This window comes from Sphaerodactylus townsendi, linkage group LG03 (assembly GCF_021028975.2).
Source record: "Sphaerodactylus townsendi isolate TG3544 linkage group LG03, MPM_Stown_v2.3, whole genome shotgun sequence".
Taxonomy (NCBI): Eukaryota; Metazoa; Chordata; class Lepidosauria; order Squamata; family Sphaerodactylidae; genus Sphaerodactylus; species Sphaerodactylus townsendi.
Window position 1 is genome coordinate 1,854,643 of NC_059427.1, and position 15,847 is coordinate 1,870,489.

A 15,847-nucleotide genomic window follows, 5' to 3' on the forward strand; every position below is an offset into this window, starting at 1 on the left:
GGAATTGGGACCAAGAACCAAAAGGGAGGTAACCAGCTAAGCAATCCCTTAACTGCATCTAAGCTTTATTTCTTTGATTTCTGTTTTTCAATAAAAATCGTTGAGACCTCGGCTAGTTGGAGTTATTGGAGAAAAGAACCCAGGTTTTAATGAAACAAGCATTGGCTCTCCCAGGCTTGCTTTCATGATATCTTCCAACTATGATTCTATGAGGCCCTTTCCAGAGTCTTCATGAGAGAACTGGTCTCAGGCTGGGACACTCTCTCTGAGTTAAGTTGTCCTAGGAAAACCAGGTGCTTTGGATCTTTCTACTCAGCCATGCTGAATATTGCTTTCATTGCCTCCCCACCACCTCAAGGCCTCCACAAGGGAGTAAGTAGCAGAACAGTCCTACTGCTCTTCAAAATTTTGATTTTGACACAGGCAGAAAGGTGCACCCCTGGCACCTATGAGAGTTCCTTACTGTCCTGCGCCCGGGGCGGGGTCCCCTCCGGGACCCCGGTTGCCAACCCACCTTCCCCTGCCCGGCAGCTGGAATTGTCGGCCTCACTCCCGTTCTCCAGGGAGTGGACTAACTGAGACAGCCGTCTCAGCCACAGGATGACCCTGCCACCCACAGGTGGCCCAGGGTCCACAGCACTCTAGGCCAGGCGAGCAGGGAAGCCTCCCTGCCCAGCCCAGCTCTGTTCTCTCTCTCTCTCCTGGCTTTGGGCACCTCTCTCTGCCCGCCGTCACTCCTCTTTTCCCCGTCCTTGCTCTCTGGCCTCTTCTCCTCTTCCCCCTCTGGAGTGTTCTCCTCCAGGACTTTCCCCTGCCTGTTCCCAACTCTTTCCAGCTCTCCTCCCCAGCACACGCTCCCACTCCTTCCCTCCTTCCCGTCCTCTCTCCCCTCTCTGCCAGATTTCCTCCTTCTTATCCCCTTGCCCCTTAACGCGGGGGTTGAAAACCCCGCCTCCCTGCCTCTTTTCTCCCTGCCGCCGCCCCTAATCAGCCCAAGAGGGCTCAGCTGGCCCTTCCTCGCCGACCAACCCACGTGCCGCTCTTCGTCGGCCGGCTTCCTCGCCGACCGACCAACGTGCCGCTCCTTGCCGGCGGAGCCTCCGCATGCCCCGCCGGCCGGAAGAGGAGACGGGCGATCCCCGGAGCCGTCGGCGCAGCAGCGCGGCGGCTCTTGTCCAGCAGCCTCCCGTGCCGCTGGTGAGTCGTCTCCCGGCTGCGGTTGCGGGGCAGGGCCCAAGGTTGGGGAGGGGGGCAGGGCTACCCCCACACCTGGACACTTACCCAAAGAGGTTACGCTCCCATAGTTCTCCAAAATGACGTCCTCATAAAGAGCTCTTTGGTCTGGATCCAGCAATGCCCACTCTGCCTCCGTGAAATACACGGCCACCTCCTCAAAGCAAATCAGAGACTGAAAGAAAAAGCAGATTCCCTCATGAGAGGTCAAGTCAGGCACAGACAGTGTACTGGAAAGGGACATAGTCAGAGGTGCAGAATGGAGATTTTAGTATGTGTATAAGGAGTGGCATTCAGAGTCTCTTGCCTGGGCACCAACTGCAGGAGGAAAGTCCCCCTGAGAAAAAAAAAGGGGGGGGACACACACACGCTGTCCCCTGCTCATCTACCCTACCTGGACTGGAGCTGCAGCAATGATTTCCACCCCTCCACAAAGAGAACGGGTCAGCAATGCCTCTTCACTGCCTGGAAGAGGGGGAAATATTGAAGGAGTATTAGCCTCCACTTCCTATTCTGTTTGATTGCATGCCCTTCATTCACCCCCGTTCCCAGGGCTGTGAAACCTTGCCCTGTGTACACTCAGAATTTTAACACTTTGTAGGAAGTTGTGGGAGAGGCGGAAGAGAAGCACAACGTCACCAGGAGCCTGTGAATGCGACTGACGTGTTTTAGATTTCTGTGATACTTGAAACTTGCCTTGCGAACACTGGAGCTGAAAAAGGTGACTGCTGGACCAGACTAAAGGCCCAGACATACTATTTTCCCACCAGCTGGGCCCTTGTACACGCCCTTGAGTCCAGGCTGGTGGGGGGAAAAAGGGAGGCCAAAATGATGTGCCATGGAGCCTCGCTGTCACATCTGGCCAAAAACTATACCTGAATTGAGCATACCTGGAAACTGAGAGTAATACCAATGAGTATCCGTAGCATCTACTGATCTACTAATGTCACATCTGGGTTTTCAGCCAGAAGCAACTTCAACATCCACTCCAAGCCCCTCTGCACAGCCTGGCATTCCTTATCCAGTGATCTATTTCCTACAGTAGCTTTGTCAGATTTCCTAATATTAGCAAAACCTAGCAATGGGTTTCCTGAGCTGCACTAAGCAGAACCTTGTTTAGCATCAAGGCTGAAGAGCTCAGATGAGATGTGTCTGTTTTGAGCCACCTTTCAATGTGAGGAGCAACTGCCTCCATGAACGTGACTAATCCCCTTTTACAGGCATCCCAGCTTCTGAACACTGAGGACCATAAGTTGGATGAAGAAATGTTTTTTGGGCCAGAACTCTGTACCCATCAAATTAGCTGGGAGCTCCAATCCAATCCAGGCATAATGAGTCCTTACCACACAAGAGGGCGTCTTGGGTATGCTCCTGGGCCTGAGCCGGCTGCCCTTCTTCCAATGGACTTCCTTCCACCTGAGAAAATTTTGTTTCCATTTTCACGGATAGACCCCACCTCTGAAACAACAGCGAGGGACAAAGATAAGATATGGAATGGAAGATACCAAGGAATGGATCCTACCCCAGACCCAGACTCTGCACCTCTCTATCAGCAGGCCTAGAAGGGTTTTTTTAAACCCGAGGGAATTATCTGGAGGAATAAGATATTCCCTAGAAGAAGTGGCTGCTGAAGCAGGTCATTAAAACCTCTCATTCGGGTGGATGAAACACCTGGGCAAATACTGGGTTGAGAAGCTTTAGGAGAAGGTCAGATATCGTTGCTTGAACTGGGCACACCTGAAAATAAAAGCCCTCACCTGTTCTTCTTTCCTCTTCTCCTCTGCCTCACTCAGGAGGAATCCCTCGGCCAGGGCCACCGCTTGGGAACTGGTCTCCGGCCCACATCCTCTGACCCAGCGCTGCATTTTTGGGGGTAGGATGGTCAGAAACCGCTCCAGGATCACCGAGTCCAGGATCTGCTTCTTGGAGTGCCTCTCCGGCTTCAGCCAGCGGTTGCAAAGTCCATGGAGCCGGCTGCAAACCTCTCGGGGCCCATCGGCCTCATGGTAGCAGAACTGCCGGAAGCGTCGGCAAAGAACTTCTGAGTTCAGGGGCTCCTGACCCTGAATCTCCGGCATGGCTCTCTCCTTTGAGCCCTGCTCTTCCATCTCCTTCTTCCTCTATTGGGTCACCTGCAACATTGAAAAGATGCCTTTACTTCACCAGACTACGAAAAGAGATTTCTTTCTTTGAGGTGTTCAGTAGCGAGCAGACAGCAACATGCCGGAAGGAAAATGAAGACACATGGTGGGTAAGAACGAAAGAATGGTTTGTAATATTTCAGTGTGCGACATACCAAGGTTTTTGAAATATGCCTGTTTGGCCCTTTGGGAAATTTAACTTTTTCTGGGTCTTTAAAAGTGTTACTCTGGATTAGGCTGTTCCAGGGGCTTCCGATGGCTACTAAGTGGGTCAGGGCCATAGGCACAGGGGTCGCTTGTTGTTGTAGAGCAAGTGTAAATCTTAGGCACAAGGGTTGCTGGGATGAATGGAAGCTGGGGTGGGGGTGGGACAACAAACCCTGCCAAATGCATAAAGTTGTGAATTCCAGTTTGGCAAACTCCTGGAAATTCAAGGTGTGGAGCCTGTGGAGGGCAGGGTATAAAGGTATGGAGTCCATCTCCCAAAGAGTCTAGGCCAGTGACGGCGAACCTATGGCACGGGTGCCAGAGGTGGCACTCGGAGCCCTCTCTGTGGGCACGCGCACACAGAGTTCGTCATGTGGGGGGCAGAAAATCACACACACACCACACACACATCTAGGCTGGCCTGGGCCACTGAGCACGACATGCACGCACCACGGTGAGCAGGGAGGACTCGGCTGGCGGACCTGGTGTCTGTGCTCTGGGTGGCTGCTGCCCGAGGGGAAGGGGGCGCAGAGGAGGCAGGGATGCTAGAGAGGCACAGAGTGGTGTGCATGGGACTTGCTGGAGGCTAGAGCAGGCTGGCCCCTGCTCAAGCCGGTGGGGCGGAGGAAGAGGGAGCCAACCGGTTTTTTCTAAACGAAAACCTCAGCATTCAGGTTAAATTGCCGGGTTGGCACTTTGCGATAAATAAGTGGGTTTGTGTTGCAATTTGGGCACTCGGTCTCAAAAAGGTTCGCCATCACTGGTCTAAGCGATCTCCAGGCCATACCTGGACATTGGCAACTCTGCATCAGGGAGACGATACATGAGGGGAGCACCAGCCAAGATCCTTAGTGAGACCTGAACCCAGGCCTCCTGTGACTGTGCCCTTGTGTTGCTCCCTGTTGGTCGTCTGGGGTCTGTGCTTCTCTTGCCTGGCAAAAAGATACTGCTCCTGTCACTCAAACCCCAGTGCAGGAAGGACAACCTGGCCTTCTGTCATGGCTGCCTCCGCCAAGGGAGCTGAGGAGGGATGGGCAGGTGTGGCAGGACCCTCACAGCGATGCATGCCCATGTGCCACTTGTCCCTCTTGCCCTTCTGTACATGGTGGGCAGCAGGCTGATACCAGGGATTCGCGAGCATGCTCTGCCCCTCTCTGCCTGTCACAGGGGAGTCAACTTGTGTGATGACTGGTGGACACTGGTGGTGTTTCCATGGATACTGGTGATGGTGCTAGAGCATCTGGACCTCGGCAACAGAGTTCTCAGAAGTCTCCTCTCCTGTGCTGACCAACCCAGCTCCACAAGCACTGAAGTCTTCGTATGGGGCTGCGTTTATTATTATTATTATTATTATTATTATTATTATTATTATTATTATTAATTAATTTATTTATTTATTTATTTATTTAATTTGTATACCGCCCGATCCCCGAAGGGCTCCGGGCGGTGAACAACATTCACTACAACATCAACAGGAGCGGTCGTACAAATATAAACACATAGGCTCCATCCCATAAAATAGCTTAAAACTCATAAAACAGCAAAAAACCATAATACATAATAAAAGGCGTCCGACCCCAATTTAAAACCTACCCCCATGGGGGGGGGATGGCAGGACCCCTCAATATGAGGGGACCCTGATGTAACTGCCCTAGGGGCAGGGCAGTAAGGGGGCACCATGTCAGCAGCTGGACACTCCAAAGGCCCGGTGGAACAACACAGTCTTACAGGCCCTGCGGAACTCACCCAGGTCCCGCAGGGCCCGGACAGCTGGAGGAAGGGTGTTCCACCAGGCCGGGGCCAGTGCCGTAAAGGTCCTGGCCCGCATGGAGGCCAGCCGCATCATAGAGGGGCCGGGGGCCACCAGTAAGTTGGCCTCTGCAGAGCGCAGAGGCCGAGTTGGGACATATGGGGTGATGCGGTCCCGAAGGTACGAGGGTCCCAGGCCGCGCAAAGCCTTAAAGGTCAAAACCCACACCTTGAAGATGATTCGGAATTCAACCGGGAGCCAATGCAGCTGTCGCAACACAGGCTGGATGTGTTCTCTGAAGGCGCCTCCTGTGAGCAGGCGTGCTGCCGCATGTTGGACCAGTTTTAACTTCCGAATCAAAAGCAAGGGAAGGCCGGCGTACAGCGAGTTACAATAGTCCAGCCTGGAGGTGACCGTTGCATGGATCACAGTGGCCAGATCCGCCTGGGAGAGGAAGGGAGCCAACCGCCGGGCCTGGCGAAGATGGAAAAATGCAGTCCGGGTTGTATGGGCCACCTGGGTCTCCATTGAGAGAGACGAATCCAGGTGGACCCCCAGACTGCGAACAGAGGGGGTCGGCGCCAATGAGACCCCCTCCCACACCGGCGGCTGGAAATCCCTAACCTCACCCCTGCGGTCTAGCCAGAGGATCTCCGTCTTCGATGGATTCAGTTGCAACCTGCTCTGCCGCAACCAACCAGCTACCGCCTCCAAACAATGCTGGAGAGCCGCAGGGGCGGCAACCGCTCCCCCCTCCATCAACAGAATGAGCTGAGTGTCATCAGCATATTGATGACAGATCAGCCCAAAGCTCCCACTGTTATCCCACTGTGCCTGACCAAAGTTATCCCACTGTGCCTGACCTTGAGTCTGTCTTACATTCCTTCCAGCTATACTTTGTAGTTTGGGGAGTGTTCTGCCCAAGTGAATCGGTTTTTGGTGCCCTGTACTTGGCTAGGACAGAGTGGGAGAGACATAAGCCAGGTTCAACAAATCAAACAAAAAGTTTATTACTTAAAAGAAATAAGACCCCAACACAGGGGTCTTCAAACTATGGCCCTCCAGATGTTCATGGACTACAATTCCCATCAGCCCCTGCCAGCATGGCCAAGTGGTAGGGCTCATGGGAATTGTAGTCTCTGAACATCTGGAGGACCCTGGAGAAAATGGTGGCCCTGGAGAGTGGACTAGACAATATTACACATCACTGAAGAGCCACCCTCCATCCCAAAGCCACCCCCAAATGTCCAGGAATTTGCCCTCTGTGAGTTGGCAACCTCATGACAACCATGGCTGAGGATGATCCCAGCCTTCCTCCCTCCCACGATCTAAAAGCTTATCCTCCATTGTCTTACTTGGAAGGATCTCTTCCAGCATCTGGCTGCAAGGGTTTTCTCCTGGGATGCCTATCAGAAGCCCTTCCTGCAGAAGCAAACCCTCCCTCCCTCCCTTCCTCCCTCCCTCCCTCCCTCCCAGGAAAGGGGCCTTCCCCCTTTTCAGTCTCTGCCTCCTGTCCTGGCAGATCATTCCAGTGCTGTGTGGGTCTGTGAGCCCTCAAATCACACCTAACTTATGGTGACCCTGTAGGGTTTTCAAGAAAAGAGGCATGCAGAGGTGTTTGCTGTTCCCAGTCTCTGCGCGGCTTGAGAGAGTTAAGAACATAAGAACAAGCCAGCTGGATCAGACCAGAGTCCATCTAGTCCAGCTCTCTGCTACTTGCAGTGGCCCACCAGGTGCCTTTGGGTGCTAGAGTGCAGGATGTGAAAGCAAGGGCCTTCTGCAGCTGTTGCTCCCAATCACCTGGTCTGTTAAGGCATTTGCAATCTCAGATCAAAAAGGATCAAGATTGGTAGCCATAAATCGACTTCTCCTCCATCAATCTGTCCAAGCCCCTTTTAAAGCTATCCAGGTTAGTGGCCATCACCACCTCCTGTGGCAGCATATTCCAAACACCAATCACACGTTGCATGAAGAAGTGTTTCCTTTTATTAGTCCTAATTCTTCCCCCCAGCATTTTCAATGTATGCTCCCTGGTTCTAGTATTGTGAGAAAGAGAGAAAAATGTCTCTCTGTCAACATTTTCTACCCCATGCATAATTTTATGGACTTCAATCATATCCCCCCTCAGACATTTCCTCTCCAAGCTAAAGAGTCCCAAACGCTGCAGCCTCTCTTCATAAGGAAGGTGCTCCAGTCCCTCAATCATCCTCGTTGCCCTTCTCTGCACTTTTTCTATCTCCTCAATATCCTTTTTGAGATGCGGCGACCAGAACTGGACACAGTACTCCAAGTGCGGTCGCACCACTGCTTTATATAAGGGCATGACAATCTTTGCAGTTTTATTATCAACTCCTTTCCTAATTATCCCCAGCATAGAGTTTGCCTTTTTCACAGCTGCCATGCATTGAGTTGACATTCCCATGGAACTATCAACTAAGACACCCAAATCCCTTTCCTGGTCTGTGACTGATAGCACTGACCCTTGTAGCGTGTATGTGAAGTTTGGAATTTTTGCCCCTATGTGCATCACTTTACATTTCGTTACATTGAACTGCATTTGCCATTTCTTAGCCCACTCACCTAATTTATCAAGGTCCGCTTGGAGCTCTTCGCAATCCTTTGCGGTTCTCACCACCCTACATAATTCAGAGAGAACTGTGAATGGCCCAAGGTCACCCAGCAGGCTCCATGTAGAGGAGTGGGGAGTCAAACCCAGATTAGATTCCCATGCTTTTAAACAACGACATCACGCTTGCTCTTTCAGTGCTGCAGAACATTGTTTAAAAAGCAGATAAATTTTGAAAAGACCCAGACAGACTGGACTTCACCCAGGCTGCTTTCTGAGACACCTCAGGAGCTCAGTGGGGTTGTTGTGGAGTAACTCTGCACACAGTTGTGCTTCTGGGGTATCCCATGCAGTTCAGCTGTCTTGGAGAATGGAACAGTGGAGCGGGGAGGGGGAGGAGACAATTAAGACAAACCAAAGCTACAATGCTCCTATTCAATTGGGCCTCCCCACAGGACAGTGGTTTTAGGATTGCAGGAAAAATCTACATTCCTGTAACCCACCCCCCCCCCCCCCCACCCCCCCCCCCCCCCACCCCCCCCCCCCCCCACCCCCCCCCCCCCCCACCCCCCCCCCCCCCCACCCCCCCCCCCCCCCACCCCCCCCCCCCCCCACCCCCCCCCCCCCCCACCCCCCCCCCCCCCCACCCCCCCCCCCCCCCACCCCCCCCCCCCCCCACCCCCCCCCCCCCCCACCCCCCCCCCCCCCCACCCCCCCCCCCCCCCACCCCCCCCCCCCCCCACCCCCCCCCCCCCCCACCCCCCCCCCCCCCCACCCCCCCCCCCCCCCACCCCCCCCCCCCCCCACCCCCCCCCCCCCCCACCCCCCCCCCCCCCCACCCCCCCCCCCCCCCACCCCCCCCCCCCCCCACCCCCCCCCCCCCCCACCCCCCCCCCCCCCCACCCCCCCCCCCCCCCACCCCCCCCCCCCCCCACCCCCCCCCCCCCCCACCCCCCCCCCCCCCCACCCCCCCCCCCCCCCACCCCCCCCCCCCCCCACCCCCCCCCCCCCCCACCCCCCCCCCCCCCCACCCCCCCCCCCCCCCACCCCCCCCCCCCCCCACCCCCCCCCCCCCCCACCCCCCCCCCCCCCCACCCCCCCCCCCCCCCACCCCCCCCCCCCCCCACCCCCCCCCCCCCCCACCCCCCCCCCCCCCCACCCCCCCCCCCCCCCACCCCCCCCCCCCCCCACCCCCCCCCCCCCCCACCCCCCCCCCCCCCCACCCCCCCCCCCCCCCACCCCCCCCCCCCCCCACCCCCCCCCCCCCCCACCCCCCCCCCCCCCCACCCCCCCCCCCCCCCACCCCCCCCCCCCCCCACCCCCCCCCCCCCCCACCCCCCCCCCCCCCCACCCCCCCCCCCCCCCACCCCCCCCCCCCCCCACCCCCCCCCCCCCCCACCCCCCCCCCCCCCCACCCCCCCCCCCCCCCACCCCCCCCCCCCCCCACCCCCCCCCCCCCCCACCCCCCCCCCCCCCCACCCCCCCCCCCCCCCACCCCCCCCCCCCCCCACCCCCCCCCCCCCCCACCCCCCCCCCCCCCCACCCCCCCCCCCCCCCACCCCCCCCCCCCCCCACCCCCCCCCCCCCCCACCCCCCCCCCCCCCCACCCCCCCCCCCCCCCACCCCCCCCCCCCCCCACCCCCCCCCCCCCCCACCCCCCCCCCCCCCCACCCCCCCCCCCCCCCACCCCCCCCCCCCCCCACCCCCCCCCCCCCCCACCCCCCCCCCCCCCCACCCCCCCCCCCCCCCACCCCCCCCCCCCCCCACCCCCCCCCCCCCCCACCCCCCCCCCCCCCCACCCCCCCCCCCCCCCACCCCCCCCCCCCCCCACCCCCCCCCCCCCCCACCCCCCCCCCCCCCCACCCCCCCCCCCCCCCACCCCCCCCCCCCCCCACCCCCCCCCCCCCCCACCCCCCCCCCCCCCCACCCCCCCCCCCCCCCACCCCCCCCCCCCCCCACCCCCCCCCCCCCCCACCCCCCCCCCCCCCCACCCCCCCCCCCCCCCACCCCCCCCCCCCCCCACCCCCCCCCCCCCCCACCCCCCCCCCCCCCCACCCCCCCCCCCCCCCACCCCCCCCCCCCCCCACCCCCCCCCCCCCCCACCCCCCCCCCCCCCCACCCCCCCCCCCCCCCACCCCCCCCCCCCCCCACCCCCCCCCCCCCCCACCCCCCCCCCCCCCCACCCCCCCCCCCCCCCACCCCCCCCCCCCCCCACCCCCCCCCCCCCCCACCCCCCCCCCCCCCCACCCCCCCCCCCCCCCACCCCCCCCCCCCCCCACCCCCCCCCCCCCCCACCCCCCCCCCCCCCCACCCCCCCCCCCCCCCACCCCCCCCCCCCCCCACCCCCCCCCCCCCCCACCCCCCCCCCCCCCCACCCCCCCCCCCCCCCACCCCCCCCCCCCCCCACCCCCCCCCCCCCCCACCCCCCCCCCCCCCCACCCCCCCCCCCCCCCACCCCCCCCCCCCCCCACCCCCCCCCCCCCCCACCCCCCCCCCCCCCCACCCCCCCCCCCCCCCACCCCCCCCCCCCCCCACCCCCCCCCCCCCCCACCCCCCCCCCCCCCCACCCCCCCCCCCCCCCACCCCCCCCCCCCCCCACCCCCCCCCCCCCCCACCCCCCCCCCCCCCCACCCCCCCCCCCCCCCACCCCCCCCCCCCCCCACCCCCCCCCCCCCCCACCCCCCCCCCCCCCCACCCCCCCCCCCCCCCACCCCCCCCCCCCCCCACCCCCCCCCCCCCCCACCCCCCCCCCCCCCCACCCCCCCCCCCCCCCACCCCCCCCCCCCCCCACCCCCCCCCCCCCCCACCCCCCCCCCCCCCCACCCCCCCCCCCCCCCACCCCCCCCCCCCCCCACCCCCCCCCCCCCCCACCCCCCCCCCCCCCCACCCCCCCCCCCCCCCACCCCCCCCCCCCCCCACCCCCCCCCCCCCCCACCCCCCCCCCCCCCCACCCCCCCCCCCCCCCACCCCCCCCCCCCCCCACCCCCCCCCCCCCCCACCCCCCCCCCCCCCCACCCCCCCCCCCCCCCACCCCCCCCCCCCCCCACCCCCCCCCCCCCCCACCCCCCCCCCCCCCCACCCCCCCCCCCCCCCACCCCCCCCCCCCCCCACCCCCCCCCCCCCCCACCCCCCCCCCCCCCCACCCCCCCCCCCCCCCACCCCCCCCCCCCCCCACCCCCCCCCCCCCCCACCCCCCCCCCCCCCCACCCCCCCCCCCCCCCACCCCCCCCCCCCCCCACCCCCCCCCCCCCCCACCCCCCCCCCCCCCCACCCCCCCCCCCCCCCACCCCCCCCCCCCCCCACCCCCCCCCCCCCCCACCCCCCCCCCCCCCCACCCCCCCCCCCCCCCACCCCCCCCCCCCCCCACCCCCCCCCCCCCCCACCCCCCCCCCCCCCCACCCCCCCCCCCCCCCACCCCCCCCCCCCCCCACCCCCCCCCCCCCCCACCCCCCCCCCCCCCCACCCCCCCCCCCCCCCACCCCCCCCCCCCCCCACCCCCCCCCCCCCCCACCCCCCCCCCCCCCCACCCCCCCCCCCCCCCACCCCCCCCCCCCCCCACCCCCCCCCCCCCCCACCCCCCCCCCCCCCCACCCCCCCCCCCCCCCACCCCCCCCCCCCCCCACCCCCCCCCCCCCCCACCCCCCCCCCCCCCCACCCCCCCCCCCCCCCACCCCCCCCCCCCCCCACCCCCCCCCCCCCCCACCCCCCCCCCCCCCCACCCCCCCCCCCCCCCACCCCCCCCCCCCCCCACCCCCCCCCCCCCCCACCCCCCCCCCCCCCCACCCCCCCCCCCCCCCACCCCCCCCCCCCCCCACCCCCCCCCCCCCCCACCCCCCCCCCCCCCCACCCCCCCCCCCCCCCACCCCCCCCCCCCCCCACCCCCCCCCCCCCCCACCCCCCCCCCCCCCCACCCCCCCCCCCCCCCACCCCCCCCCCCCCCCACCCCCCCCCCCCCCCACCCCCCCCCCCCCCCACCCCCCCCCCCCCCCACCCCCCCCCCCCCCCACCCCCCCCCCCCCCCACCCCCCCCCCCCCCCACCCCCCCCCCCCCCCACCCCCCCCCCCCCCCACCCCCCCCCCCCCCCACCCCCCCCCCCCCCCACCCCCCCCCCCCCCCACCCCCCCCCCCCCCCACCCCCCCCCCCCCCCACCCCCCCCCCCCCCCACCCCCCCCCCCCCCCACCCCCCCCCCCCCCCACCCCCCCCCCCCCCCACCCCCCCCCCCCCCCACCCCCCCCCCCCCCCACCCCCCCCCCCCCCCACCCCCCCCCCCCCCCACCCCCCCCCCCCCCCACCCCCCCCCCCCCCCACCCCCCCCCCCCCCCACCCCCCCCCCCCCCCACCCCCCCCCCCCCCCACCCCCCCCCCCCCCCACCCCCCCCCCCCCCCACCCCCCCCCCCCCCCACCCCCCCCCCCCCCCACCCCCCCCCCCCCCCACCCCCCCCCCCCCCCACCCCCCCCCCCCCCCACCCCCCCCCCCCCCCACCCCCCCCCCCCCCCACCCCCCCCCCCCCCCACCCCCCCCCCCCCCCACCCCCCCCCCCCCCCACCCCCCCCCCCCCCCACCCCCCCCCCCCCCCACCCCCCCCCCCCCCCACCCCCCCCCCCCCCCACCCCCCCCCCCCCCCACCCCCCCCCCCCCCCACCCCCCCCCCCCCCCACCCCCCCCCCCCCCCACCCCCCCCCCCCCCCACCCCCCCCCCCCCCCACCCCCCCCCCCCCCCACCCCCCCCCCCCCCCACCCCCCCCCCCCCCCACCCCCCCCCCCCCCCACCCCCCCCCCCCCCCACCCCCCCCCCCCCCCACCCCCCCCCCCCCCCACCCCCCCCCCCCCCCACCCCCCCCCCCCCCCACCCCCCCCCCCCCCCACCCCCCCCCCCCCCCACCCCCCCCCCCCCCCACCCCCCCCCCCCCCCACCCCCCCCCCCCCCCACCCCCCCCCCCCCCCACCCCCCCCCCCCCCCACCCCCCCCCCCCCCCACCCCCCCCCCCCCCCACCCCCCCCCCCCCCCACCCCCCCCCCCCCCCACCCCCCCCCCCCCCCACCCCCCCCCCCCCCCACCCCCCCCCCCCCCCACCCCCCCCCCCCCCCACCCCCCCCCCCCCCCACCCCCCCCCCCCCCCACCCCCCCCCCCCCCCACCCCCCCCCCCCCCCACCCCCCCCCCCCCCCACCCCCCCCCCCCCCCACCCCCCCCCCCCCCCACCCCCCCCCCCCCCCACCCCCCCCCCCCCCCACCCCCCCCCCCCCCCACCCCCCCCCCCCCCCACCCCCCCCCCCCCCCACCCCCCCCCCCCCCCACCCCCCCCCCCCCCCACCCCCCCCCCCCCCCACCCCCCCCCCCCCCCACCCCCCCCCCCCCCCACCCCCCCCCCCCCCCACCCCCCCCCCCCCCCACCCCCCCCCCCCCCCACCCCCCCCCCCCCCCACCCCCCCCCCCCCCCACCCCCCCCCCCCCCCACCCCCCCCCCCCCCCACCCCCCCCCCCCCCCACCCCCCCCCCCCCCCACCCCCCCCCCCCCCCACCCCCCCCCCCCCCCACCCCCCCCCCCCCCCACCCCCCCCCCCCCCCACCCCCCCCCCCCCCCACCCCCCCCCCCCCCCACCCCCCCCCCCCCCCACCCCCCCCCCCCCCCACCCCCCCCCCCCCCCACCCCCCCCCCCCCCCACCCCCCCCCCCCCCCACCCCCCCCCCCCCCCACCCCCCCCCCCCCCCACCCCCCCCCCCCCCCACCCCCCCCCCCCCCCACCCCCCCCCCCCCCCACCCCCCCCCCCCCCCACCCCCCCCCCCCCCCACCCCCCCCCCCCCCCACCCCCCCCCCCCCCCACCCCCCCCCCCCCCCACCCCCCCCCCCCCCCACCCCCCCCCCCCCCCACCCCCCCCCCCCCCCACCCCCCCCCCCCCCCACCCCCCCCCCCCCCCACCCCCCCCCCCCCCCACCCCCCCCCCCCCCCACCCCCCCCCCCCCCCACCCCCCCCCCCCCCCACCCCCCCCCCCCCCCACCCCCCCCCCCCCCCACCCCCCCCCCCCCCCACCCCCCCCCCCCCCCACCCCCCCCCCCCCCCACCCCCCCCCCCCCCCACCCCCCCCCCCCCCCACCCCCCCCCCCCCCCACCCCCCCCCCCCCCCACCCCCCCCCCCCCCCACCCCCCCCCCCCCCCACCCCCCCCCCCCCCCACCCCCCCCCCCCCCCACCCCCCCCCCCCCCCACCCCCCCCCCCCCCCACCCCCCCCCCCCCCCACCCCCCCCCCCCCCCACCCCCCCCCCCCCCCACCCCCCCCCCCCCCCACCCCCCCCCCCCCCCACCCCCCCCCCCCCCCACCCCCCCCCCCCCCCACCCCCCCCCCCCCCCACCCCCCCCCCCCCCCACCCCCCCCCCCCCCCACCCCCCCCCCCCCCCACCCCCCCCCCCCCCCACCCCCCCCCCCCCCCACCCCCCCCCCCCCCCACCCCCCCCCCCCCCCACCCCCCCCCCCCCCCACCCCCCCCCCCCCCCACCCCCCCCCCCCCCCACCCCCCCCCCCCCCCACCCCCCCCCCCCCCCACCCCCCCCCCCCCCCACCCCCCCCCCCCCCCACCCCCCCCCCCCCCCACCCCCCCCCCCCCCCACCCCCCCCCCCCCCCACCCCCCCCCCCCCCCACCCCCCCCCCCCCCCACCCCCCCCCCCCCCCACCCCCCCCCCCCCCCACCCCCCCCCCCCCCCACCCCCCCCCCCCCCCACCCCCCCCCCCCCCCACCCCCCCCCCCCCCCACCCCCCCCCCCCCCCACCCCCCCCCCCCCCCACCCCCCCCCCCCCCCACCCCCCCCCCCCCCCACCCCCCCCCCCCCCCACCCCCCCCCCCCCCCACCCCCCCCCCCCCCCACCCCCCCCCCCCCCCACCCCCCCCCCCCCCCACCCCCCCCCCCCCCCACCCCCCCCCCCCCCCACCCCCCCCCCCCCCCACCCCCCCCCCCCCCCACCCCCCCCCCCCCCCACCCCCCCCCCCCCCCACCCCCCCCCCCCCCCACCCCCCCCCCCCCCCACCCCCCCCCCCCCCCACCCCCCCCCCCCCCCACCCCCCCCCCCCCCCACCCCCCCCCCCCCCCACCCCCCCCCCCCCCCACCCCCCCCCCCCCCCACCCCCCCCCCCCCCCACCCCCCCCCCCCCCCACCCCCCCCCCCCCCCACCCCCCCCCCCCCCCACCCCCCCCCCCCCCCACCCCCCCCCCCCCCCACCCCCCCCCCCCCCCACCCCCCCCCCCCCCCACCCCCCCCCCCCCCCACCCCCCCCCCCCCCCACCCCCCCCCCCCCCCACCCCCCCCCCCCCCCACCCCCCCCCCCCCCCACCCCCCCCCCCCCCCACCCCCCCCCCCCCCCACCCCCCCCCCCCCCCACCCCCCCCCCCCCCCACCCCCCCCCCCCCCCACCCCCCCCCCCCCCCACCCCCCCCCCCCCCCACCCCCCCCCCCCCCCACCCCCCCCCCCCCCCACCCCCCCCCCCCCCCACCCCCCCCCCCCCCCACCCCCCCCCCCCCCCACCCCCCCCCCCCCCCACCCCCCCCCCCCCCCACCCCCCCCCCCCCCCACCCCCCCCCCCCCCCACCCCCCCCCCCCCCCACCCCCCCCCCCCCCCACCCCCCCCCCCCCCCACCCCCCCCCCCCCCCACCCCCCCCCCCCCCCACCCCCCCCCCCCCCCACCCCCCCCCCCCCCCACCCCCCCCCCCCCCCACCCCCCCCCCCCCCCACCCCCCCCCCCCCCCACCCCCCCCCCCCCCCACCCCCCCCCCCCCCCACCCCCCCCCCCCCCCACCCCCCCCCCCCCCCACCCCCCCCCCCCCCCACCCCCCCCCCCCCCCACCCCCCCCCCCCCCCACCCCCCCCCCCCCCCACCCCCCCCCCCCCCCACCCCCCCCCCCCCCCACCCCCCCCCCCCCCCACCCCCCCCCCCCCCCACCCCCCCC

General features: G+C 71.7%; 1 protein-coding gene across 1 annotated transcript in view; it reads right to left on the reverse strand.

Moving 5' to 3' along the window:
• LOC125428554 (zinc finger protein 420-like) overlaps window positions 1-15,847 on the reverse strand; it is a 577,239-nt gene that overhangs the window by 7,824 nt on the left and 553,568 nt on the right. The window contains 1 exon segment of the mRNA XM_048488860.1: window positions 1,282-1,408. Coding sequence (XP_048344817.1) covers window positions 1,282-1,408 — 127 coding nt within the window.